General features: G+C 39.9%; 1 protein-coding gene across 3 annotated transcripts; it reads left to right on the top strand.

Moving 5' to 3' along the window:
* The first annotated feature begins 405 nt into the window (after window positions 1-405).
* Window positions 406-25778, top strand: LOC143715098 (UDP-glucuronosyltransferase 2A1-like). 3 transcript variants are annotated; one of them, XM_077206742.1, is made up of 7 exons: window positions 406-1135; window positions 7188-7811; window positions 20058-20206; window positions 21072-21203; window positions 24131-24218; window positions 24306-24525; window positions 24759-25778. In XM_077206742.1, exons 1-7 carry the CDS (start codon window positions 406-408, stop codon window positions 25054-25056), a joined length of 2241 nt encoding a protein of 746 aa, XP_077062857.1. In that variant the 3' UTR covers window positions 25057-25778. The 3 variants fall into 3 exon arrangements, with proteins under 3 accessions (XP_077062857.1, XP_077062856.1, XP_077062855.1); XM_077206741.1 differs by lacking the exon at window positions 7188-7811; XM_077206740.1 differs by lacking the exons at window positions 406-1135; window positions 7188-7811 and adding an exon at window positions 19162-19954.
* Window positions 25779-26566: the final 788 nt, after the last annotated feature.

The raw sequence follows: 26566 nt of genomic DNA, 5'->3' as shown, positions 1-26566 counted from the left end.
AAAATTTAGTAACCAAAAGCCTATATGTATTTCTTTTAAAAAAAATAAATCCAAATCAGTGTACCATAACAATTCTAAAAAGCCTGTGCTTATCTTTTTTAATGCTCTGATAGAGATTCCCCTTTTCTTATTGTGAAAGTGATGTTTTTTAATGAGCATTACTTAATTTTTGCTAGATTTCCCTGCCACTAAAATAAAAAGTGAAAAGAAAAATTAAGTGATAAGCAGATATACAAGCAAGCTGATGATATGAAGGCATTCTTTAAAACTAAAGATCGGTTAATACCTTCCCCTTTATTTGATTGCATAACTTTGTCTTTCCATGTTCCCATGCTGCCCGTCAGTAGCTCCTCCTCCACATGCTTGTTCCTGCGTAATGTGCGCAGAGGTTTGTTCACCGCTGTCATGAGTCCCAGAAGAAGCACCAGTCTTTTCCTTTTGCTTGTTCTGCTGAACCTGAACCTGCTGTGTGTGTCAGGAGGGAAGATCCTCGTCTGGCCGGCCGAATTCAGCCACTGGCTCAATGTAAAAGTCATCATAGATGCATTGATCGAAAGAGGACACAATATCACAGTGGTCACTCACACGGCCACACCGTCTGTCAAAACCACTCCATCCGAGGGCTACAATGTGGAGATTATACAGGTTCCTCACACGAAGCAGGACATCCTGGAGAACATGGAAAGGATGCTGAAATGCTGGACTCATGAGCTACCGAATGACAACATCATCACGGCTTCACTGAAGATCAAGGAGATGGTTGACATTGGCACAGAGCAGAATCAGGCCGTGTGCACTCAACTCTTTGCCAGAGAAGACCTCCTTGAGAAGTGGAGAGAAGAAAAGTTTGACGCATTACTGGCCGACCCTATATTCATGTGTGGGGAGCTGCTGGCACAGAAGTTGAACTTACCTTTAATTCTCAGTCTCAGGTTTTCCTTTGGTAACACGATTGAGAGACTTTGCGCACAACTGCCGGCACCGCCATCCTACGTCCCTTCCATCGGCTCTGAGTACACAGATGACATGAATTTCCTGCTAAGACTGAAAAATTTTCTGTTCTATGGCGCACAGGATTTTTTGTTTTATCTAGTCACTAAATCAAAGTGGGATCACTTATATACAGAAATCCTGGGTAAGTACGCTTGCATTTCATTTCTGTTGCAGGACTGCATTGCCTTATTTTTCTAAATACAATGAGTTGCCTCTTCATAAATGTTTTATCTGTTATATTAAATGCTTAAAGATTCATGTATTTTAATTGCATGTAAAATTTCCATCCATTTGGATTACAGTTTTTACATATAACCGAATGTTCAATAATGTTCAATAATTGAGAATAGTTCATATTCACAAAAGCAAATTTAGGATCCAAATACCTTTTTATGTATTGCTTTTAAAAATGAAACCTAATCAGATACCGAAACAATTCTTATAGCTTAAAAAAACGTATTAAGTCTATGCTTCCTTTTTAATGCTCTGATAGTGATTTATATCTTTTCTTATATAATTGTGTTAGTAAAGTGATGTTATTTTAATGAGAATTTTTTCATTTTTGTTAGATTTCCCTGCCAGTAAAATAAATAAATGAAACAAGAAACTGGTAAGATTTCTGTAATTGTACTAATTAACAAGAGTGTTTTAAATACTCAATCACGCTGTTTATATTTATCAAACAATTTAATTTGTTTCAATCTCATTCATTTTAACTGAATATTGCTTGTTTCTCAGCCAAATTTTAACCGTTCATTCTTTTTAAATGAGTAAATTTAATTGTTTTCACAATGCTAATTCTAAACAATTTGACTGCATTTTTAAAAAACTATTTTTTTAAATAAAATAAAATAGATGCAAGTAGTTAGTAATAAACTGACAAACATGCGTCACATTAAGTTTAGTTTACGTAAAACCATGTAATCAAAATGGCTGAAAGATGTAATGCATTTCGAGTAGGCCTACATAACTCTTAAATTTGTGCCACAATATTGTTTTGTGTAGGTTTATTTTGAATAATTTTGAACAGTCCCAGAACGCACGCTGTGTGAACAAAAGCCGGAATCAATGCCGTGTCGTAATGATGGCGCTGAAGGCGGTATTGTTCGCCAGTGTGAAACGGTACGTAATGCGCTAGTTTATGATCGAATCAGAGAAAAAAAATGAACAAGCGTGGTGGAAATCGCAGCTCATAAGCAAACTATAGACGCTGCTGAGACATGACATGACATCGATGTCACGTGTTTTTACGGGATTTTTACGGGTTGTGTGAACGCACTCTCTGATTCCGGGAAATCACTGGCAGTGTGAATGAACCAAAATCAAACGAACCCAGGTCAAATCCCGGGTCACTTTATCCGTGTATTTTCCGGAATCTATGTGTGAAAGGGGCTACAGAGACACACAAAAAAGCCATTGAACATTTCCACCTCAATTGCCCAGGTAAAATTCATTTCATTGATAAACATGTTGATAGATTTTGCCTTGCTTTGCTTGCCCCTGTTGAGAGGCATTGATGTCATGAAGGAAAACACACTTGTGATCCTTGCACTTCATGACAAGCTCCTCCCTCCAAAAGTATGTCAGCAAACTCATGCAAAATGATTGACAGGCAGAAAGTGTTCTCTGATTGGTTAAAAAAGCTCAGGCCACTCTTTTATTGCTGTTTATAGGCCCTGGTTCAGTGTAGGTTGAGATTAGTAGGGGGCAACTATATATTCCATGAAATGACTACATTTCTTGTTATATAAAACGATGTGTTAAAATCAGCATGGGACAATCTGTCACAAACAAACAACTACGATCCAATCAATTCCCAATATACAAAATCAAGTCACGCGTTACATGTCTTCTTGTTAAAAAAACTAAAAGTTTTACTCTGACATGTCACAATATGGATGAAAGACTTCCCTTATTCTAGCTGAGTCGTGGTGTGATCATGGCCATGTGGAGATTGGGCCAGGTGACAAAAGTGTAGGAACCCAGGCAAAAGTCAGAAACAAGATTCATACATATTTACATAGTTATTCAGGATATAAAACCGGGATTAAACACAGGGAATTAAAATGAGCTCAAAGAACCAAAACTACTCTATGTGACACAATTCTTCATTTCAGTTCAAAACTTTAACCAAGGTTATTTATAAAAAGAAAAAACATAATATTTTGTAATCGTTAGACATTTGATCTGAGATCAGTTATTATGACACAATTCTCCATATAAAAAGTTGTGAAACACAGGATTTTCCTTTTTTGAGCAGCGCCTCTTTATTCATGTGTTCTGAATCAGTATCATGTTGCACTTGAGCATATAAACAGATTATACAAAGTGTTTACAAATGGTCTTAAACATGAAAAATTTAACAAATTCTGGGTGACCAATTAAACTTGCATCTCTGGCAAGAACTTTCAACAGTATTTTATTATATTCTACAGATTAGTCAAAGTCCTATCTGACCAATAAGCAACTAAACAGCATGAGTTAGAAGGTTGTATAGAGTCCCAAACCCCTTTGAATAGCTTACCTTATTCTCATAGCTAAAACCTCATTGTTATAGTGAATAGCCTCAACCTTTACACACAATACAAGAAACATAAAACCACTGATAATGTGCACTTTGCCATGCAGTAATTTCAACTTCAAGTGCACCGGAGTAGTACATCCGGCAAACTACAATACATTATCAGAAGATTATATGGCCCGTTCCTACCATTTGATGCCTTATGCACTTAGAAATCTTTCTATTTCAAAGTTATCAAGAGCATTAATTTTCACCATGTGTCATCAAGATGCTGTCAAGATTCACCTGACACCTCTGGACTACAGTTCACATCATCCCTCTCTGACTCTCACCTGCACACACTCCATAATCACCGCACATGCCAGCAATCACCCTCACCCTCTAGTGCTCCACACTACAAAAGCCTGCACCACACACACCTTCGTTGCCTGGTCTCGACTAGGACTTTCCCAAGTTGTGGATATTCCTTATCTGAGATGCCTACCACCATGTTAATTTCCCTGTCTCCTATCCTGCCAGTCCCCAGTCTCCCAACTCCCTGTACAAGAAAAACTTCTCATTAGTTCGGTACTCAGTGAAATATTGGTGTGTAGGGTGTGTGTGGTGCAACTTACCTGTTTTCATCTGCTTCATCATCGTCTTCCTGGTTGTTCTCTACCTGCAGTATACTTCCCGAGTCCGTTCCAGTGAGAGAGATTCCCGAGTCAATTCCAGCGAGAGAGATTCCAGAGTCCGTTCCAGTGAGAGAAATTCCCGAGTCCGTTCCAGCGAGAGAGATTCCCGAGTCCGTTCCAGTGAGAGAGATTCCCGAGTCAATTCCAGCGAGAGAGATTCCCGAAGCCGTTCCAGTGAGAGAGATTACCGTGTCCGTTCCAGTGAGAGAGATTCCCGAGTCCGTTCCAGCGAGAGAGATTCCCGAGTCAATTCCAGCGAGAGAGATTCCCGAGTCCGTTCCAGTGAGAGAGATTCCCGAGTCCGTTCCAGTGAGAGATTCCCGAGTCAATTCCAGCGAGAGAGATTCCTGAGTCCGTTCCAGCGAGAGAGATTCCCGAGTCCGTTCCAGCGAGAGAGATTCCCGAGTCCGTTCCAGCGAGAGAGATTCCCGAGTCCGTTCCAGCGAGAGAGATTCCCGAGTCTGTTCCAGTGAGAGAGATTCCCGAGTCCATTCCAGCGAGAGAGATTCCCGAATTCCCGAGTCCGTTCCAGCGAGAGAGATTCCCGAGTCCTTTCCAGCGAGAGAGATTCCCGAGTCCGATCCAGCGAGAGATTCCCGAGTCCGTTCCAGTGAGAGAGATTCCCGAGTCCGTTCCAGCGAGAGATTCCCGAGTCCGTTCCAGCGAGAGAGATTCCTGTGTGTAAAATCCCCAAATCTGGTCCTGAAAGGATTATCCCTGAGTCTGTTTCAGGAAGTAACTTACCTTTACTGTCACGATTCACCGGTCACCTCAGCACTACAGTTCCCATCATCCTCTATGACTCTCACCTGCACACACTCCATAATCACCCGCACCTGCCAGCAATCACACCTCATTTGCTCCACACTACAAAAGCCGGCACCACACTTTATTGTCTGGTCTCAACTTGGACTTTCCCAAATTGTGGATATTCCTTATCTGAGATGCCTACCACCATATTCATTTTCTTGCCTCCAATCCTGCCTGTCTCCAGTCTCCAGTTCTCCAACTTCCTGTAAGAGAAACTTCTCATCAGTTCAGTACTCCGTGCTATACTGGTGTGTGTGGTGCAACGTACCTGAGCTCATCTTCATCATCGTCTTCCTGGCTGTCGTCTACCAGCAGTATACTTACCATTCACCTGTGTAGAATAAAACTTGCTTATTGTTACTCACTACTACTGCGAGTTTGTGTTTCCTGATGGATGCACAATTTCTGAGATGTACTATAATTTTGTTTTATTAGATCAGATGACTAACATGAAATGAACACATTATGTTATCTGTTCTCTGATATCTTACTAGTAATACCTTATAGAAAGACAAGTACTATTTAATATGTTTATTGCATAAAAAGGCAATGTTAACAATTCCATAGCTTAGTTGTCACGTGATCTCAGTATGAGTTCATGTCATATAGGAGAATGAGGCAACTGACAAAAGTGTGGGAACCCCAGGAAAAAAATAGACCCTAACTGTCAGTGACAAAAGATTTACATAACATATTCAAATTATTGGCAAAGCAACAATGTTCCAAACTTGTATCTAATGATGTACAGTATGTGGTATATTTGTGCAAATGTACCACACAGGAACATACTGTATGTATATTGGTCCTTTTTAAATTATAAGCAAACATCTTGATATTTACAGCAATCTATTTTTTTCCCCTAGATCCCAGATTATCCAAATTAACCCTTTGTCGTGTAGGGACATTTCATTTTTTGCTGTTCCAAAAATGCTTGATAAATTTTCCTGGCTTTATGGCCCAAGGAATCCAAATATATGAGACCAGATTCATGACTTTTTAGCCCAAAGTATTCAAACGTTATAGGCAAAAAATAGCTTTTTTTAATGACCTGTAGGTGGCACTATCCTCAAAACTGCTCAAGTCCATCCAGGTTATATACCTATTTTCTTATTTATGGTTATTTTGTTTATTAATTTAATAATCTTTATGAAAAAGTACACACTCTCATACTTTTAAAATGAGTAATTATAATGGAAATGTATATTAAGTGCAAACTGACTGTAATGATTTCTGACAGTTCTACATGTTTGCAATTAAATGTAAATGTATTATAGTTTAAATTATATTTAATGCACTAAGCTGAACTTAGTGCTTTTATACAAACTTAAGTAGGACTTAAGTATATCATTACATATCATTTCATAAGCTTATTACTTCTATTGTCGTGTAATATGGTTAACGTTTTGTTATGGTTTGTGGTAAACTGAAATATAATTTATAGTCATTTCTATTCTATTGTATGTCACATATTCAAATTTATTTGTATTTACATATTTCTATTGTAATGATGAGTTGCAATTCAGTACATTTAAAATATTAACTTTAAATGTAGGCTAATATTGAATAACACACTACAGTTAAAATGATAATCAAGTACTTTACATTATGTTACTTTATGTTAGTCGACACATCAAAATACCATAAGTGTAGGCTATTTTAAAGCATGAAAAAAGTTTATTAAAACATGATTTAAAATGTACTTTAAAGTAAAACATTTGGGCAGTATTACATAGTGCACTTTTTAAAAATATCAACGAGTCGTGAAAGTGTAAACTACATTCTCTCTTTATGTAGCCTACACTTAACCTTTTATGTTATTAACATTAGTCGACAAGTACAGTTATTTAATACGTTTAAAATGCAGGCCTACAAGTTCACATTCAATACAATTAATCGCACTTGTTTTTCACAAGAGAATGTAGTGTTGTTTTTTCAGCGAGTGTTTCCTGGCTCCTACGTGACGTCACTTTCTTCCAAAGTCCTGCTGTCCCGCCCTTACCCTAAAACTTATTTCCTGTACACGCCTACCTTCTTAATCCAGATGCAAAGTGGAAAAGGTGGTTATCTGTTTCGTCTTGCGACTGTTTCTGCCATGCACTGTTTGGGAAAGTCATGCACACTTTTCGTAATCTTCTTATTGACTGACGTGAGCTTTACGCACGGTGGCAATGTGCTCGTGCTGCTGGGAGAATACAGCCACTGGCAAAACATGCGAAACATCGTGGAAGAGCTTCTGAACCGCAATCACAGTGTGACCGTTCTGGTGAACTCAGCCTCGCCGTCCGTAAACTTCACAGCGCAGGAGAGGTTTTCGTTCCTGGTGTTTGACGTGCCTCTGAAGGCGCACGAGCTGCACAGTGTGAGCGAACAGCTGATCAACATCTGGATGCAGGACCCCACACCAAGCATGTTCACAATTGGTCTCCAGATCGTGGACCTGGCGGGAAAGATGAACGAAATGCTGCGCATCGTGTGCGACTCCATGCTGCGTAATGACGCGCTGATCGCGCGTTTGAGGGGTTTAAAGTTTGATGTGCTCTTATATGATCCCATGTTCATATGCAGTGACTTGCTGGCAGAGATTCTGGACCTGCCACTCGTCCTTTCTCTGCGGGTTTCACTGGGGTTTTCCATGGAGAGGATGTGTGGACAGATGCCCTCACCGCCCTCTTATGTACCGGTTCCTCCGACGGTGATGACAGATCACATGTGCTTCATGGAAAGAGTGAAAAATATGATTATTTATGTTGTTTATTCCGTCGGGTTTCGGATGGGCTCGATGAGTTTGAATAATTACTACAGTGAAATATTAGGTAAGGACTCACGAAAGTTTTTTTCTCTAACGAACATCTTTGTTGGCTATATATTATGGAAAATCTAGTTGAGCTAGAACAGGCTTTATATGGAAGTTTACGCCACAGAATAAAATCTCACAATTCTGCCTTTTTATCAGACTTTTCGTGAGATGTAAACTGGCAGTTGAGAGAAAAAACTCAGAATTGTGTAATAAAAAGTCGCAATTAGCCTACCTTTCTTAAGTGGTGGAGGTAAAAAAAAAAACAAAAAAAAAAACTGATTGGTGAAATGGAAACTCGCAATTGTGAGGGGGAAAAGGTCAAAATTGTGACATTATGTATAAAGATAAAATGAGAGAAAGTTATTTTATAAACATTCAAAATATCAGTCAAGTTGTCTTCAGGCTTCAATCTATTGTTTACAGACTCAATTACAGAAATGTCTTCCCCCTTTAACTGTGATAGTGAATGATCAGCAAACACCAGCATCACTGCAGCTGTTGTCTGTGTATGGCAAACGTTTTAACATTTATTCATTCCCAGTATAGGAATTATTGATATCAACAATTAAATTTTGACTTGTTGAAATACTAATTCTTGATATCAGAAATTGGATTTTTCACTATAGGCTGCCATTCAAATTTAGTTGTTGATATAAAGAATTGATTTCTTAGTTGAAATTGAAAGTACACATATCAGCTATGCATTTCTTACTAGTAGAAAAACAATTTTTGATGGTAATACGTGGTAGTAACCATGTAATATTGATATTAAAAAATATGATTTTTATTAGCAAGAATTTTATTTTTGATATGTGAATTTTGAATTTCAACTATTAAGAAATCAATTCTTGATATCAACAATTGAATTTGAATGACAGATATTTAACTAGTGATAATACAATTGCAGATATCAAAAATGATAGTTTTTACTAGTTGAAATGTAATTCTTGATATCAAGAATTCCTATTTCTGCGAGTGATGATGTCATTGTAGATTAGGGATGGCCCGATACCATTTTTTTCAAACCGATACCAGTACGAGTATTTACATTTGTGTACTTGCCAATACCGAGTACCGATACCGATATTTCTACCACAAAAGTAACTAAAGGCTCCCAGAAAAGAAGACAGAAGACTATTTTAGAACACAGGCTAGAAGACTGTTTTTATTTTCTTCTCTGCTTGTTTTAACAAGTCTAAAAATAAATAATGATGAGTAAAATAATAAATGTATTAAGACACAAACCACTGTTAATTTAACATAAAAGCAAGCAGTTACTGCGTGCATGGTCTGGAATGACTGAATGCGCGCAAAGTGCGCTCCCTTAATAGTCTAATACCTAAAAAGCTGACAGTTCATTGCGATCTCACACATCTCTGTTATTATCAATGAAGCTGACAGCTCAATGAATCTTTCATAATATCCACACACTGTTATAATTAGAGGATTTGCCAGCATACAGAATTCAGCACTGAACAAAAAAGTTTTGAGCGGTGAGGGGAGTCTATCTTGAATGATTCTGATTGGCCATTGCGTTCAAGAAATCAACACATATGACTGTGATTGGCTACATCGCTCAATGCTGCAAACATGTTATGAATAGAAACTCTGGCCTGTAAATCGTTTCTATTTTGTTTTAGTTGTTATTCTTGCTTTTCTGCAACAGATGAATAAAAATCTATTAGTTTTAATATGTTTTGCGGGAGTCCCGCAAATCGTTTTATTCTCCCGCAACCCGCACACACAGAGTGAGTGCATTACCGCTAGCGCCCGCGCTCGGCCATCAGATCTAGCGCCGCGCCGCACTCTATTGCGTTGGGAGTGCACGTCCCTATGCCTCAGTTCACCTCGACAAAGCACTCGCGGCGGCCAGTTTCGTTTCACAAAATGTACGTGGTATCGGGGCGTGGTATCGGCGAATTTTTATGAGTACGAGTATGGGTATATGAGGACAGTATCGACCCGATCCCCGATGCCAGTATCGGTATCGGGCCATCCCTAATGTTGTTGATATCAAGAATTAACATTTCTAGTAGAAATCTAATCCCTGATATCAAGAATTAGAATTTTAACTAGTGAAAATTGAATTGTTGATATCACAAATACATATCCTGCGAATGAATAGAAGTCAAAATGGCTTGCCATAGTCTATGCATTAGACTAGATTATTGATAGTGAAATTCAGATTTTGCCGGCCGAACTGATGCATGACATTCTCTCTTTAATGCGGCATAGGCAGTTTTCACAGACTGTGAGACACATTTTTATTAACATCGTAATCTAGCAAAGTTATATTGCCATTTATTTTAAACGTACATAATGTACACTGTAAATGCCTCCTGAAATCAAAATTTACGTTTTTAGTTTTTATTATGAATATATTATGAATATGCTGGTGTGTTCCAAACCAATGACAAAATTCGCATTTAGGAGATATAAGCATTCAAAACTTACAGTCCCCCACTTCCGCGCAAAAAAAAACAGATCACGGATTTTTATGTCATCACCGTGGACTTCAGCTTCTCATCACATCTTCTGTCCAATCAAATGCTCTCTAGAATGTAAATCGTCCCGCCCCATGAGCGAGCCGACTCATGGTGTGGCCCCAATCCTCCCCTGACCTCAACCCTATTGAGAACCTCTGGAGCATCCTCAAGCAAAAGATCTATGAGGGTGGGAGGCAGTTCGCATCAAAACAGCAGCTCTGGGAGGCTATTCTGCAAAGAAATTCAAGCAGAAACTCTCCATAAACTCACAAGTGCATACAGTTGGCCAGCTGTTCCAAGCTGTGGTTTGCCCACAAGATTTCCCGCAGCGTTGCTATGTAATGTCTCGTTCCCGCCTCGCAGGTAACCAAGGTTACGATAGTAACCGGAGACGTTTTGATGAGAAAAAAAAACTATACGAGTGCGGATTAGAACCCGAGAACCTTTGACACGCTTGGCAAAAGTAATGGGCTACTAGCCAATGAAAATACACAAGCTTCAATCGCGGAACTATGGATTTATTCACGTGAAAATTCTCGGCACTAACTATATTAGTACAGTAGTTCTAATTAAATGGCAAATTAAACCCAATGTACTATTGAAATTGATTTCTGGACATTATAATGTTATTTTTTCCGAAAATTTTTATTGTAATGCACACATTGACACATAGTAAATATATCTTAGCATTCTATAGCAGTGAATAGAATGCTAATAGAAGCAGCATCTCCCCCCCCCCCCCACCCCATACACATGCACACACACACACCTGTCCCACCCACTTTTTAAAACAAAATTATGCTACTGGTTGGAGATGTGTGTTCGGTTGGTCAAGTTTTATTCCGTTTTTTTATTTCCAAATGTACATTGGTTAGGAATGAAATGGCTAGAATTGATGTACACCTCTACTATTAATTTAATCCAACGTATGTAAAAGGATCCACTGAAGGCAAGTTGTAGAGAAGAACCCAAGTGCAGTTTATTACAAACAAAAGGGACAAGACAAGGGACACCTGTGAACAATGAACAGACGATTAACCAATGACAAGACACATCGCAGGATCACATGACAAACAGGGAACCACATGACAGACATGGAACATGACATGAACAAACCAAATCGTGACAGATCTCGCCCTCTAAGGGCGGCTCCCGATGCCCGGCAAAACCAAAACCTGGGCCGTGGCATGACGTGGGCCGACCTAGGGCGTGGCATGACGTGGCCGGACCTGGGCCGTGGCATGACGTGAGCGGACCTGGGCCGTCGCATGACGTGGGCGGACTTGGGCCGTGGCATGACGTGGGCGGACCTGGGTTGTGGCATGACGTGGGCAGACCTGGGTTGTGGCATGACGTGGGCGGACCTGGGCCGTGGCATGACGTGGGCGGACCTGGGCCGTGGCATGACGTGGGCGGACCTGGGCCGTGGCATGACGTGGGCGGACCTGGGCAGTGGCATGACGTGGGCGGACCTGGGCCGTGGCATGATGTGGGCGGACCTGGGCCGTGGCATGGCGTGGGCGGACCTGGGCCGTGGCATGACGTGGGCGGACCTAGGCCGTGGCATGACGTGGGCGGACCTGGGCCGTGGCATGACGTGGGCGGACCTGGGCCGTGGCATGATGTGGGCGGACCTGAGCCGTGGCATGACGTGGGTGGCACTGGCAGTGCAGGAGACTCATTCTTGGCAGGCATGACGTGAAGAGACTCAGGCAGAGAGGTGCTCCTCATCCGCAAATCCCACAGTAAAAGTTGAGCCACTCAACAAAAGGGCATAATCTATGTATTGGGCCAGGGAAAAGTGAATCTTCCCACCTGGCAAGTTCAAGCACAAGTAAACGTGAAAGAGGAATCAATTCGGTGTTCGAGCGCTGTTTGAAACGCGCCTCTCTCTCTCTCTCCCTCAAAAGCGCTTCCCTCCACGTTTTCTGCTGCGCATCGTTTATTCTTTACCACGCATGCGCACAACTTATGTGCACCCCTGAATATAGGCAACTTTGTGTTGTATAGAGTTGGGGTACTCGAAATCGGACTCGGACTCGAGTCCAATTTTGAATGAACTCGGACTTGTCACGCACTCGGATGAATTTGTACACGGACTTGACACGGACTCGGACATTTTAGACTCGGAAAAATGTCCGAGTCCAGTCGAGTCCGGGCACTAGAGGACACAATATTATTCAAAAACGAAACCAAACTACAAACTACATTACCTGACTACAATCAAGTAATTTATCTTGTATTTTGTGTTTGTATCCACAACTGTTTTTTGTAATGGTTGTTCATGAGGAAAAATCCTCCAGCTCCTGCACATTCTTTGCTTTTCCAGCATCTTCTGCATATTTGACTATGATTGTGAGATCCATCTTTTCGCACTGGTGACAACTGAGGGACTCATACACAACTATTACAAACCCTGCAAACATTTAGTGATGCTCAAGAAGTCCATTAAGGATGGAACTGGATGTAAATTGTTCTTATTTTGTTGAAAATTATATTAAATTAGTCCTGCCCTTCAGAGGCTAAAAAATATATTAGCATGTAAAACAAAATAAGAAAACTTTAAACATCACCATTTGCTCAAAAGTTTACCCCTGGCTCTTAATGCATCGTGTTGCATTCTTGAGCATTACCTTGCAGATTCTGAAAGATCTACAATAGGTAAACGTATGACTTTGACTATACATTGCAATCATGTTGTAAGGTTTAAAATATTAATTTAAGAGCTCAGTCATGAGACATTTCGCCGGAATTTGATTGACAGGCGATCTGACCAATCATAATGCAGATACCGCCATTTTTGTCCGACAAACAAACCAAATCAGTTAGTAGATTAAAGTCAGTGGACTTGAACTTGAAAAATGGTGTATTGATATCTTTTTGCAGTTCTGATTTTCATTCATGTTTAATTTGTGCTATAACTAAGAGATTATCAGTTCATGTGCTGCTTGAACTGAGGCCTACACATTAAAGCACCACAAAACAGGATTTATTGTTTGAATTTCATAATAATTATAAAAATGTAAAAGATGAGACTTTATTTCATCCCAAAAGTAGGCTGCTCTGTCTTGTATGTTGGCGCATATTCAGTTTCCTCTTTGCTCCGCAATATATTTTTCACTGTGTGAGAACATTTGGAGTGAGAGCGGAACGGCTTGTCGGACGTAGCAACAGTAACTAAGAGGGGCGGGTCTTTGTGAAAGGTCAATTTCAAATCATTTAAAACTTTGTGGACTCGGCTGGACTCGACTCGGACTCGGATGTTAAGGACTCGGACTCAAGTCCGACTCGGCCCTCTTTGGACTCGGACTCGATTGTTAAGGACTTGGACTTGACTCGGACTCGACAAAGGTGGACTCGGACCCAACACTGTGTATTACATTGGCATTAGGTTACAGAAAACTGGTTAACACTTCTGTGGGTGTTTCTAACGGCAAATTAAATCTAAATTTGACATCTTTTCTCTTTTCTTTAATCTTTTGAAAGATAACTCATGTGATAACTGTAATCAATCAGTCGAGCACAAATCAATCTCAGTTTATTGAGCCCAGCAATAGTCCCAGCCCAAGTTGTGGTCCTGTCTGAGACAGATGATTAATAATATTGTCATATTTGTTTTCAACTTTTCAAAATACCTATGTCAAAATACCTATATCTATGGCAGCTCATTGAACCTGAAACTAGGAAGCGTGAAAAGCGTGAACAAGGTTCTCAGCATCACTGACATTCAAAAAGGGACGAACGCGAGCGATATTGCAGAGGTGAAAGAAGGCAGAATTAGTGAGTGATGAAATGTGAGGAAGAAAGGAGAGAGAAGATTCAAAGATTATGGCACGGTTATTAACAGTCGTGGAAGGTTGAACCAAGACTTTAGAAATATTAACATTTGCCGCTTTTCCACTGCATGGTACGGCAAACAAAACAAACAAACAAAAAGTTCCTCCGAGAAACGGCAATACTCGCACCGGAAACAGAAGTCAGTGGTAAATGGTAAAAATTAATTGAAATGATTAGACTTATCTTAATATTAATCTTGATATTAGTTGAATGCAAATTGGGGTGGTTGAGGAGACATCCCCTGATATGACTGTACAGCCCTTTGATTGTACAGTGAAAGCGCTAAATAAATGCCTCATTCATTCATTAAAAATACCACATTTACCAATACCATGATTTTAGACATCATTATTAATGAAGTGTTTTGAGAGAATTATTAAAATTTGGCTTGTAGAGCATATAGTCAGCTGATTGATCCACTACAATTTGCCTATAGGAGAAATAGGAGTGGGGAGGATGCCACTCGGACGCTCCTAAATCTCATATATATGTCACAATAACGAGTCCCAAGATCCAGATAAATGTACTCAGAAGTTCTGACAACCAACAACGGTGCTGGTTGATGTAACCTCGAACAAGTAATCCAACACGTTGAGGAACTCAGATGAAACGCAGGGATCAAACTCAGCAAGAACTCTGACGACAACAAGAACAAGGCATGAATGACGAACCGACAACACACATTTCACACGCCAGCTAGATAAAGGCAGCTGACTAGCAAGAGCTGAAACTCTGATTAGAGCAGTGGTTCTCAAACTTTTTCGGTTATTCCCCACTTTGGGCAAGGGGGAATTTTCAAGCCCCATCTGCCCCCATCGCCCCAACGCTAATGAAATACGCTACAAGCTTAAAATGTTCCAATGTATTGAAGTAACAAGTAGTAACAGTATAGTAACAAGTTGTATCTAAATACAAACCAACTATCTACATCAAATAACAGCAAGTTCAAAAATAAAGAAAATAAAAGTGCAGCTGTGTCATAACTTGCATGAAATTCAAAAATAGAGAAAATAAAAGTGCAGTTGTGTCAAAATTTGTATCAAGTTCAAAAATAGAAAAGAAATAAAAGTGCCACTCGTCATAGCATCAGCACCCCCTGGTTGGGGGCTGTGGACTAACATAATATTGTACTTAAAAACGTGAAATAAAATTTTTTTATATATTACACATATTAAAATAGACATAACATTTGATATGGGATTAAAATGATGGGCAGTGTATAAGATATTAACTAATAATTAATTATTTTAATATTCCATTGTCCCGATCAGAGCATGAGAGCGGAGAGAGAGCGCATTTCTGAATATTCTCAGGGTCGCTCAACACAGAATGGCTGCTGGTTCGAAAATATGTGGAATAAGGGCTGTCTCTGACTAAAGTTTTTTTCTAGTCGACTATTAGTGGACAAATCGACCCTTTATATTGATTTAATTACTTAAATAGGCTATAGAGGATAATGAGCGTTATATTGCCGCACTCAAGCGCACGCATAAAGCTTGCCACAAAGAACCGGCAAAAGTAAGGATTATGAATGTGTAAAAAATAGCAAGGAGACATATACAAACAATATTGTTTATTAATAAACTGGTGTTTTCTGTGTTGCTGCAAAGATGAAGTTGACGATGCGGACTCGCCATCAACGAATAAAGATATAAAGGCATAAAAAGGAAAATTTCCTCCCGTTTGTCGCGCGCCACCTGTCACGTCTCTATTCCCCACCAGTGGAGCACGCCACACACTCTGAGAACCGCTGGATTAGAGTGATCAGCTGTTGCTAATAGGCAAAGCACACGCATCGACACACACACACACACACACACACACATAGCCTACCATAAACACACCAGATATAGACGCAAAATGAACACACGGATTCATGAACCGTGACATTATAAACGTGGATATCGGTAAACGTCATGCTTGTTTATTATTTGTAGATTTTTCATCAGCATTTAACACTATTCAACCTATTTTTTTAGCGGAACGTTTGCTTTCCAAATTTAGGGTTTGGTAGTCTGGATTTTAGATTTTCTGACCAGAAGGTCTTAAATAGTACGGGTAAATGAAGAACCTTCCCGAGAAGTGTATTCCTCAGTGGGCTGTCCACAAGGCTGTATTCTTTCACCTTTATTATTTATTTTATATAGAGATAGGTGCATAAGTCAATATCCAGACAGACATATTATTAAATATGCAGATGATACAGTGGTGATAAGTCTGTTAAAGCAAGGTGATACAGAGCATGGGCCCATTTTGAATTATTTTTCCGATTACTGTGAGAATTCTCATTTACAAATTAACGTCTCCAAAACCAAGGATATGACGATAGATTTTTATAAATCTGTTGAAACTACATCTAAATTAGTTATTGTGGGTAAAGAAGTTGAGAAGGTCAGTTCATACAAGTATTTGGGTACATGAATAGATGACAAGCTTAAGTGAGTGGAAAACACACATCTTATTATATCGAAAGCACATAAACGGTTATATTTATTGAGGAAGCTTAAGTTATTTGAAGTGGATAAATCCATATTGATAATATTTTATAGATCTTTTATTGAAACTGTTTTGACATTTGGTATGATCTGTAGATCCCAGCTTCAGAGCATTACTCGTTTAGGGTCACAAGATTACAGGCTCTGTACAGATAGGTTTGTCTACTCTGTGTGGGAGGAATGTTCTTAGGAAGTCTTCGACTATCCTGGATGATACATCTCACATCTTGTTTTCAGAATTTGAACTGCGTCCCTCAGGTAGGCGATATAGAGTGCGCAAATGGAGGACTGTTAAAGCTTCTAGATCTTTTGTTTCAAATGCAGTTATAAGTGTAAATACTTATCTGAAGCAAAGATAAAGGTACCGTGAACTTAAAATTGTAGCTAGAAGTATTGTAAATTGATGTATTAAATTGTACGTTGGGAGGTTTTTGACGCTGCTTAAATTGCCCTGCAAAGGGACAAATAAAGATTTTACTACTTCACTACTATTGTAAATTAACTAAATGGGCTATAATAAACCCATATCTATCAAGGTTGAAAGCCCCTGCTATAAACTGACGTCTGACTCAGAATTGGAGTTGCATTTTCTTAAAACAAAGGCAAATGGGAGATTTGTCTTACTCTTAATGCGTTCAAAATTGACAACATTTAAATAATGAGTTAATACATCATGAATCCATCTTCCAAAACATGTTTTCGTCTTACGCTGATTCACTATGGTTAGCCTATTATACGTGTTTATATTTTAGAACTAGCCGGATAGTTTTCAAAGGAAATTGCATATCGCTCGTCCGTGCGTATCTCCTCAAGTGTCTCAATAGAAAAAAACTGTTCATTAACACATGCTATTGTATGTAGAGCTGCGCGATTCGTCATTAAAAGTTTGTTAACACCTACATGATTTTACTCAGGGGCGTCATGCAAGCCAAAATTCTGGGGGGGCACAATCTGAGACGTTGCAATTGTTTTCTGACGGGTGATATGGATCATGTTAGGAGGGGTCGGGGTTTCTCCCCCTGAACATTTTTAAATTCTGGCTGCTAAACATACCATTTCAATGCAGTTTGGGAGGGACAGAAATACCTTAACAGAGCTAGCAGCAACCCTCCTCTATCTGAGGACTGAGTTAAAGTATCTATTTTGTAAGTTTATGTAAAAGACAGGTTGATGAAAGAACTGTAAGCTCAAATTCAAAAGCATCTTTACACACACACTTACTGTACACTTAGGCCTACTTCACATGATTTTAAAAACAGTACCATTGCAGTTTTTATATTATGATTTTAAATTGGTATGTGACCAAAGAACGATCTTACATTAAAGGTACATAAAGGTGCTGAGGTCTGACTTTGTTGTGCTCTAAAATTAAGTTATTTTAATATTAATATGTGATGATGGACTTTGAAAGAAGTTTGATAGATTTCAGTGCTGAATAAGGTTAACACTACCCCGTTTATTTGAAAATGGTTAATGAACCGTGAACAACAGTCTATGGGAGAAACATCAAGTCGATGCCTTGATAACGTTAGGTTGGATTTTGCAGTTAGCCTACAACAAATTTAACACCCTTGTTTCTATGAAACTGAAAACAATTGAACCAGCTGGAGACTTTGACACAAGACAAAACAGAACAGATGTTTCAAAACCGATCAGATAACGTTACTATGGCTTATTGGCTTTGTATGGCAGGCGGTAACGTTAGCCAACTAGTTTACGGTTACACTAGGCTAGCTATCGATAACGTTACACTGACACAACTTAAGTTAAGGCTCTGAATTCGCAGCTAATATCAAATCCATAACTTTTTGATCAAGTTCAAATTTCCAGGTCAACCACAAATAATCCCACTACCTTTTAATATCACCCGATAACTAATTCAATGCCGATTTGTTGCTTTGCCCACTTACCACTTCAAGACCATCTGTAAAGCATTGCCAGCTCAACGTGCGAGACGAGTGAGTTGCTTGAACATACACAGCAAAGATTCTAGACGACGCGCGTAGCGCTCTAGATATGAAATACACAGACACCATATTAGGAAAAAGGGGCGGGCTGATGCTGACCGATTTATTACACATCCAGAAGAATACATTTGAGTCGTTATAGGCTCTGGTAATTATGGAGCATAATAGGAATAAAGTTGTGACAAAAAAATTATCAGGGAGGAAAAATCTCCACTTTGAATGGGCATGACGCCACTGATTTTACTCCTAAATTTCAACGATTCAGCTATGTCTATTAAACAAACATTTAAATATCCCGAGAGGTGTCTTGATGGAAAACAACTATAGGCTATAATAAACCAGAGTCTACCAAGGTTGAAAACCCCTTCTATAAACTGACATCTGACTCAGAATTGCACTTACATTTTATAAAAACAAAATATATCTGTTATAACGGTGTTGTTCATAACATTTGCATATTCCTTGCAGTATTGCAAAATAAACAATTTAGAGTGGGAATTGAGTCAAAGTGCAAGTTAACGATATTATCCTTTGGCAAAATGACAAAGTGCACCTATACCCTCCATAATGCAACTCGACCTTTGCCCAAATCCTGTTGTGCAAATTTGCATTTGGGTCACTGTTCCATAGATCACACTGCACTTTTCTAAAGGCACAAACACTTGACCATGATTTCTGGGACTTTGCTTGTGCTGGTACTGCTGTGTGGAGTAAAGGCTGGCAGAGTTTTGGTGTTGCCAGGCGAGTACAGCCACTGGCACAACATGCGTTCAATCGTAGACGCGTTAGTTGATAAGAACCACAGCGTGACGGTTTTGATCAGTTCTTCATCTCCTACTGTACAGTACACACGGAAGGAGCGGTTCAACTTCAATGTGTTTAAAGTCAACATGAAGAAAGAAGAGGCCAATGGCGTATGGAGGGACTTTATTCATCTCTGGATGACCGACACAGCCACCACATACGAGAAAGTCTCCATGATCTGGCGAGTGATGTCAAACTTCATGGCGCTTGCTGCTGATACATGCAAGGGAATGTTCCACAATGAGGATCTTTTACACACGATTCGGGAATCTCATTATGATGTGCTTTTATCTGATCCAATGATGCCATGCGCTGACTTGATGGCAGAGACGCTGAAAATCCCGCACGTTCTCTCACTGCGCTCAACATTCGCATATAATTTCGAGCAGTTTTGCGGTCAGATCCCCACACCACCATCCTATGTTCCTGCGGTCGCTGTGCAGGGTCACCTTACTGACCATATGAGCTTCACAGACAGAGTTGAAAACATGCTCCTCTACATCATGTATACAACCATATTTCGATTTCACATGAGGTTTACTTTTGACCGGCTTTACACTGAAATATGGGGTAACTATTTTTTGTTTGATCTGGGCCGACTTTTATGCTTAATTGTGCAGTAAGCTAGTCTTCCGGATACATCAACTGAGTGGAAATATTTATTATGTCACAGGCAAACCTACAACAATGTGTGAGACCATGGGGAAAGCTGACATCTGGTTGATTAGAACTTACTGGGATTTTGAGTATCCACGCCCACTCCTGCCTAATTTTAAATTTGTTGGAGGACTGCACTGCAAACCCGCCAAACCTCTGTCAAAGGTAATGACTTTGCTTTGCCATATATTATTTTGAAATATCTGCTCTTCTGAAATATTTTTGATGCCTTTACATTTTATTTTAATTTGTATTAAAACAAGCTTCAATTGTAAATTAAGGAATCCTCACTTGAATAGATCAAGTAACATTGTAGCTTTGGAGAGGGATTTGACTCTGTTGACCTATGAAAAGAAACTATGGATTTGCAATGTCATCCCATTTTGTAAACTGCATATGGAACACTTTGACATGACATTTCTGATGGAAAATATCTTCCGTTTAGGTCACTAATTAAAAGCTGGGTAAAGGGAGAAATTGCATATCAGGGCAAAACATTTACAGAATTTTTACATTAGTTTTGTAACTCAGCACAAGAATATCTTTTGAGCCAAACGCTGTGCGATTAATTAGTTTGGCCCTGTGGTCTGACTGATGGCACCAAAAGAATTTGCATGGTTCCAAACTTCTCAAATATTATTTGCAGTGCATGAAATATAACAGATGAGAAAAAATATAAGTAATGACATAATAACTTTAGAACGACAGTCATGGGGGAAAATGCTTTTTGGACCCAGTTGGTTCAATTATGTCATCTACCATCAGGGACAAACTGGGTCACGCAAACCATCCAAACCATTTCGTTTTTAAATATTTTTTAGAGTGCGTTAGAGTGCCTTATGTTTTTTGTGGGTTCAGAACCAGAATGAACACTTTCAAAAAGAGTAATACATTTCTTTTCCCCATGATTGGTATTTCCTATGTAAATATGTTTACTGTTAAGTAGTTTACATGGTGTATATGGTTGTTCTTGTATAGTCTTGTTTTCTGTTTTTGAGTTAAAGTATGTAGTCATTTGTGTGTCTTTTAGGAACTGGAGAAGTTTGTTCAGAGCTCAGGAGATAATGGCATTGTTGTTTTCTCATTGGGTTCCATGATCAACAACCTGACATTGGAAAGATCAAACACTATTGCTTCTGCTCTTGGTCAGATCCCACAAAAGGTGTGTAACTTTTTTTTGTCTCTTTATAGATTAGCAATAATAAAGTTAATCCCACCACGCAGAAGCCGCGCTCACTGAGACGAACTGCTCTTATTGTGCTACCCCCAGTGCTTTAAGTGGGCCAGTACGCACCGGTACTCAGTACCGCCTCTTCCAAATATAGCTCTTGAGCGTACCGCCACCTCTCCGTGTGCCCAGAACGTGCTTTTAGCGTACCGGTACACTCATTTGCACATCTGTTTTAATCCTTTGGCTGCGCTGCCGCTTTTCAGAGCGCCCTTCATAATGCACGCTTCCTAATTCGTCCCACCGAGAGCAGAGACTACATTACCCATACATACACCCTTGAGTTTTACAAGTGAAAAGCGCATGCGTCGCTTTTGCCGCTGTCAGTGTCAACTCAGCGTGGTCCGGAGAGGGTGTGTGAAACGTGCAACCATAGCTGCTCAGTTAAAATACAAATACAATGAACACTTAATATGCTCTCCTGGCTTCAGACTCTGAGTAGTAAAAGAACAAGGTCAGAATCAGATGACTCGCTGCCACCCCACCAAGCCAGAATGATATCGCTGCAGGTCAGACGCAAGCTAATGAAAGCAGCACTTGTGCCGCGGTCGATGAGGTTCTCACAAGTGGCGACGAGGACGAGAGTGACACCACTTCTACCGATGACAACAGCCGCGTTAGCGAGCATGAGTGCCCAGAATGTTGGTCCCGAGCACAAGTGCGGTATTTTTTTTGTGCATTTTATTAATGTTCAGTAGCTCTTTCTAGCTCAAGCAAATCCACAAACTAATAAAAGGATTTATTATTTTTTATAAGGTCGCCTGTTGACTGCTGTATATAAAACCCGTTCAATATAGTTGTTGCTACCTCAGGGGAGGAGGGGAGTCAGCAAAAAATAAAATAAAATAATAATAGAGTACCTGCACCTCTTTTGGGCCATTTAAAGCACTGGCTACCCCTAGATCCCCGGCCTAAGATAACGCTGGATCCTGCGCCTCGGAAGCCGTCCTGATCCTTCGGGAAGGTAGAGGAGCAGGCTAAGTCTTGCTGCGCCCTTTCCCCCTGGCCACCCGGGCCGAGGCTTGGAAAGCCATCCCCGGAGTGCCAAGATAGGTATTGAACACAGTAAAATGAGGCTACCCGCTGCAATTTGCTTGCAGGCCTCTCCGCTTCAGGGGTGTCGTCACCACCTCGTTAGGGAGCAACGTGGCTCATGTCCTCCACACCGAAGTGATGAATTTGCTAGCAGAAGGAGCTGTAGAAACAGTTCCTCCGACCTACAGCGGGTCAGGCTTTTACAGCCGCTACTTCCTCGTTCAAAAGAAGGATGGCGGCCTCAGGCCTCTCGCTGCATCTTTTAAGGTTGGGTTCTTCTCACCCTCCCCCATCTGAGAGTGAGCAGGAGTCTTAGGCCTCATTTCCACTCCAGGTCTTGATGCCCAATTCTGATTTGTTGACTCTATCCGATTTTTTTGACCGTCTGTTTACACGTTCTTTCAATTGTGACCCATTTCCGATTTACGTGTTTACACTAGGGCTAGGCGATATGGACCAAAACTCATATCCCGATATATATTGGCTGAATATCGAGATACGATGTATATCCTGATATTTTTTCCTCAAAGTGAGAGCAAATGTTCAGTCAAAGTCAAAGCCAAATATAGACTTCACTGTATAAATTATGAATTGATTCTTATTAAAGCTACTATTGAGGTTCTCAGTCAAGAGCAGTGAGTGATTTCCTCTGTGTTTTGTTGTTTTATTAACATTAAATAGATAGTTCTCCCAAAACTTTTAATTTTCATCATTTACTCTCTCAAGTTGTTTTAAACCGGAATAAGTTTCTTTCTTCTGTTGAAGTTATTTGGAAGAATGTGAGTAACCAAACAGTTGATGTACCCCAGTGATTTCCATAGTATATTTTTTCCTATGCTCTCTGCGGAGACGTAGCCTAATGCCTCAGAAAATCCGATCTGCCTGTTTACATGACAGTCGCATTGGCACATATCTGATTTATATCTGATTTATTTCACTGACAGTGTAAACGAGGCCTTATTTACTCTACCCTGTTTGGGCCTTAAGAGTATATATCATGCGCTCTGATCCGTTCAGGCTGTCAGAGCAGCTCTTCGTGTGCTTCGGTGGCCGCACTAAAGGGCATCCGGTCACGAACCAAAGACTATTCCACTGGATAGGGGACGTGATTGCATAGGCCTACGCTTCAATGGGCCTACAATGCCCCATCGGAGTAAAAGCACACTCCATCTGAGACATGGCTTTATTCTGGGCATGGTCCAGCAGAGTGTCCATTGGCGACATTTGTGCGGCGTCCGGTCTGTCCTCTCCATCCACATTCGCCAGATTCTATAACCTGGATGTCCCTGCGCTACAAGCACGGGTCCTGTCTGTTTAAGCTGGGCATTGACCTCTACGTGAGCTCAACCCACTAGAACCCTCCACATGTAGTCCGAGTCCCTTGTTGTTGGGCTTTATATCACCCTAAATTAAACTTGACACCCTTGGGCCCTTATTCTTGGACCCTGGGCCAGGGCCCCGTGAACTGTATCGAAAAGTAACTTACTCGGTTTCTAACATAACCTCAGTTCCCTGAGTACCGCATCACCGGCCGTGCTTTTTCACAATGCATGACTCGGCGTTCGTCGCTTCAGTCGAATTAACCTGATTCCCTATGGCAGATTGCCCGCTTATATAGAGGGATAGCCCTGCCCATTTCGGCAGGCTCTGGCGGGCTTTCTCTCCATAGGTTCCTGCAGCTCCGCTGCGTTATTCTATAATCTTCAGTAATCGGAGGAAAAGGAGTTTTCCACATTGCGTCTAGCGATGCAGTACTCGTTCCCGTTATCTCAGTGTATAGAGGTTACGTTAGTAACAGAGTACGTTCTCCATGTGTATTTGTACAGGTTATTTGGCGTTACAGTGGAAAAACACCAGAATCTCTCGCCCCCAATACAAAACTCTTCGACTGGATCCCACAGAATGATTTGCTTGGTAAGGAAAGTGTTGTCATGTGTGCTCTTTATACACAAAGAACAATAACTGGAGTCAAATAGATACTGACTTTATTTTATCTGATAGGACATCCAAAAACGAGGGCCTTCATTACCCATGGAGGGACAAATGGACTGTATGAGGCTATTTATCATGGTGTCCCAATGGTGGGTTTGCCACTGTTTGCTGACCAGCCTGACAACATGATGCACATGAAAACCAAAGGAGCTGCTGTTGTCCTTGATATCAATACAATGAAGTCCAAAGACCTGGCAGAAGCTCTCAAGACTGTATTAAATAATCCCTCGTGAGTTAAGTCTTTCAGAAATTTGAAATAATCCATTACCAAAGGGCTCTACCAGTTTTTTTCAGTAGTTTAGAAACAACCCTTAAATGGCCATCTACACTATTCACTTTAAACCTGATGTCATAGAAAAACACTCTAGTTCAAAGCATAGCTTGTCAATATATTTAGAAACTTTTGTACTTTTGTAGAGCTTGTCTTGTGTTAAGCAGCGCTTCTTTTTCTTCTCTAATCAGATACAAAGAAAGCATCATGAGACTTTCCAGAATCCACCATGATCAGCCGATAAAACCTCTGGACCAGGCAGTTTACTGGATCGAATTTGTAATGCGGAATAAAGGAGCAAAACATCTACGAGTTCAGGCACATGACCTGAGCTGGTATCAGTACCACTGCCTGGACGTAGTGGCCTTTTTACTCTCAATTGTTGCACTGATCACATTCCTCTTTATTAAAACGTGCAGTTTCTTTTTCCGTAAATGTTTGAGAAAGACTCATCCTGGTGGCAAAGCACAAAAGAATAAAAAAGAGTGAATGCATAGTAGCCTTGCCCTCAATACTTCTCTACAGAGATGCGGTATGTGTGTCCTCCTAACGTGTGTGTGACGGCCAGTGTACATTTTGTGTATATTGCAAATCTACTTAAAGGTGCAGACTGGAATGTGTAATTGTAAGCTAGCGGTTGAATCGGGTGCTGCAGTCTAAAGTCAAAATTATTAGAGGGGGTTGTTTCCCGCACCTTCCTCCTCAGACTCTACCCTCACGCGGGTTGCCAGATTTAGGAGGCAACTGTGATCAATCACCCAGATCATTTCTGACCCAATACGCCCTGTTTTCCACCAACTGGCAACCTGGGTGTCGAAATACTATTGGCTAAATTGGCAGAGGCGGGATCACAGACCAAAACAAAAACAGATATTCTGACCGGGAAAGCACATTTCAAAGTAGAATAACTTCCAGCATTGTTTTTCTGAGAAACTAGTTGAATTTAGCAGGTTTCATAAATCTCTGCAAACATATGGCATTCGTATGGCTTTCTACAGTCAATAAATTGATAAAGCACCTTTAATGAAACAAATACATGTGAATGTTCATGTAAATAAACATATTACTTGATTTTCCATGCCGCTTGTCCTATGTAAGAAGAGTAACCAGCAGTTCTGGGAAGTAATTGATTAGATGTAATCTTGATTATGTTAACAGATTTAGAAAATAAAGTATTTGTTATTACATTAAATTACATTTTAAAATGCTCATGATCAGAGTACTGTTATTTCTTTATGAGTTGTATGATTACATATTATTTACACAATGTCAGTAAATTATTCATAACTTATTGATTCTATCTAATTATTCTTTTTACTTTTAAAATTTCCTTTCTAAAAAAATCCATCTCTGTCATACCATTTAGCTTTGAATGTTTTCACAAGATAGAATGGCCACGTAAATGTCATGCAAATGAATTTGTTGACCAAAGCACCTCTCAATCAATTAGACCATCTATGAGACAAATAAATATACAAGTTGATAAATGATGATGTGATTATGTGTTACTAAACAAATTATATTATATATCTTCATCATATACAGTGACCTTTTATTGATTATGGACAAAAATATTTCAAACATTGAAGATTCTGGCTAAGTATTATTATTGCTGTTTTCATGTTTATTAATGTTTTTTCATGTAATGCAGGGATTCCTAAACGCTTTATCATCTGAACCGCTATAACCAAATTTACTTGAAGTACCCCTGAGATTTTAAGTCAATATTGTAATAATTGAACAACACATTTGCATGTTCACAATTCAATGATGTTGGTTAATGTGGTACGGCTCAAACAGCTTTCGTAGGCCTTTGAATAGAAACAAAACAAAGCATGCCAGTAATGGCCAACATCCCAGCAGGGAATGTAGGAAATAGGGCATGATTTAAGCTCATATAACGTTCATGACTGGCTAAAGCAGGCATTACTATAAAATTGTCACCAGAAAATTCTCTCAAAAAAATCTGTTGGAAGGAAAGGGGCAGTACTTTTGACGT

This window comes from Siphateles boraxobius, unplaced genomic scaffold (genome assembly GCF_051911475.1).
Source record: "Siphateles boraxobius isolate OS27281-9 unplaced genomic scaffold, OSU_SipBor_1 56, whole genome shotgun sequence".
NCBI lineage: Eukaryota > Metazoa > Chordata > Actinopteri > Cypriniformes > Leuciscidae > Siphateles > Siphateles boraxobius.
Note: the sequence above shows the minus strand (reverse complement) of the source record. Positions and strands in the feature narration are given on the sequence as shown.

Coding starts and splice junctions, on each gene's coding strand:
- LOC143715098 (XM_077206742.1), top strand. CDS start 406: ATGAGTCCCAGAAGAAGCACCAGTCTTTTCCTTTTGCTTGTTCTGCTG. Junction 20,207..21,071: donor CCGCCAAACCTCTGTCAAAG/GTAATGACTTTG, acceptor TGTGTCTTTTAG/GAACTGGAGAAGTTTGTTCA. Junction 21,204..24,130: donor TTGGTCAGATCCCACAAAAG/GTGTGTAACTTT, acceptor GTATTTGTACAG/GTTATTTGGCGTTACAGTGG.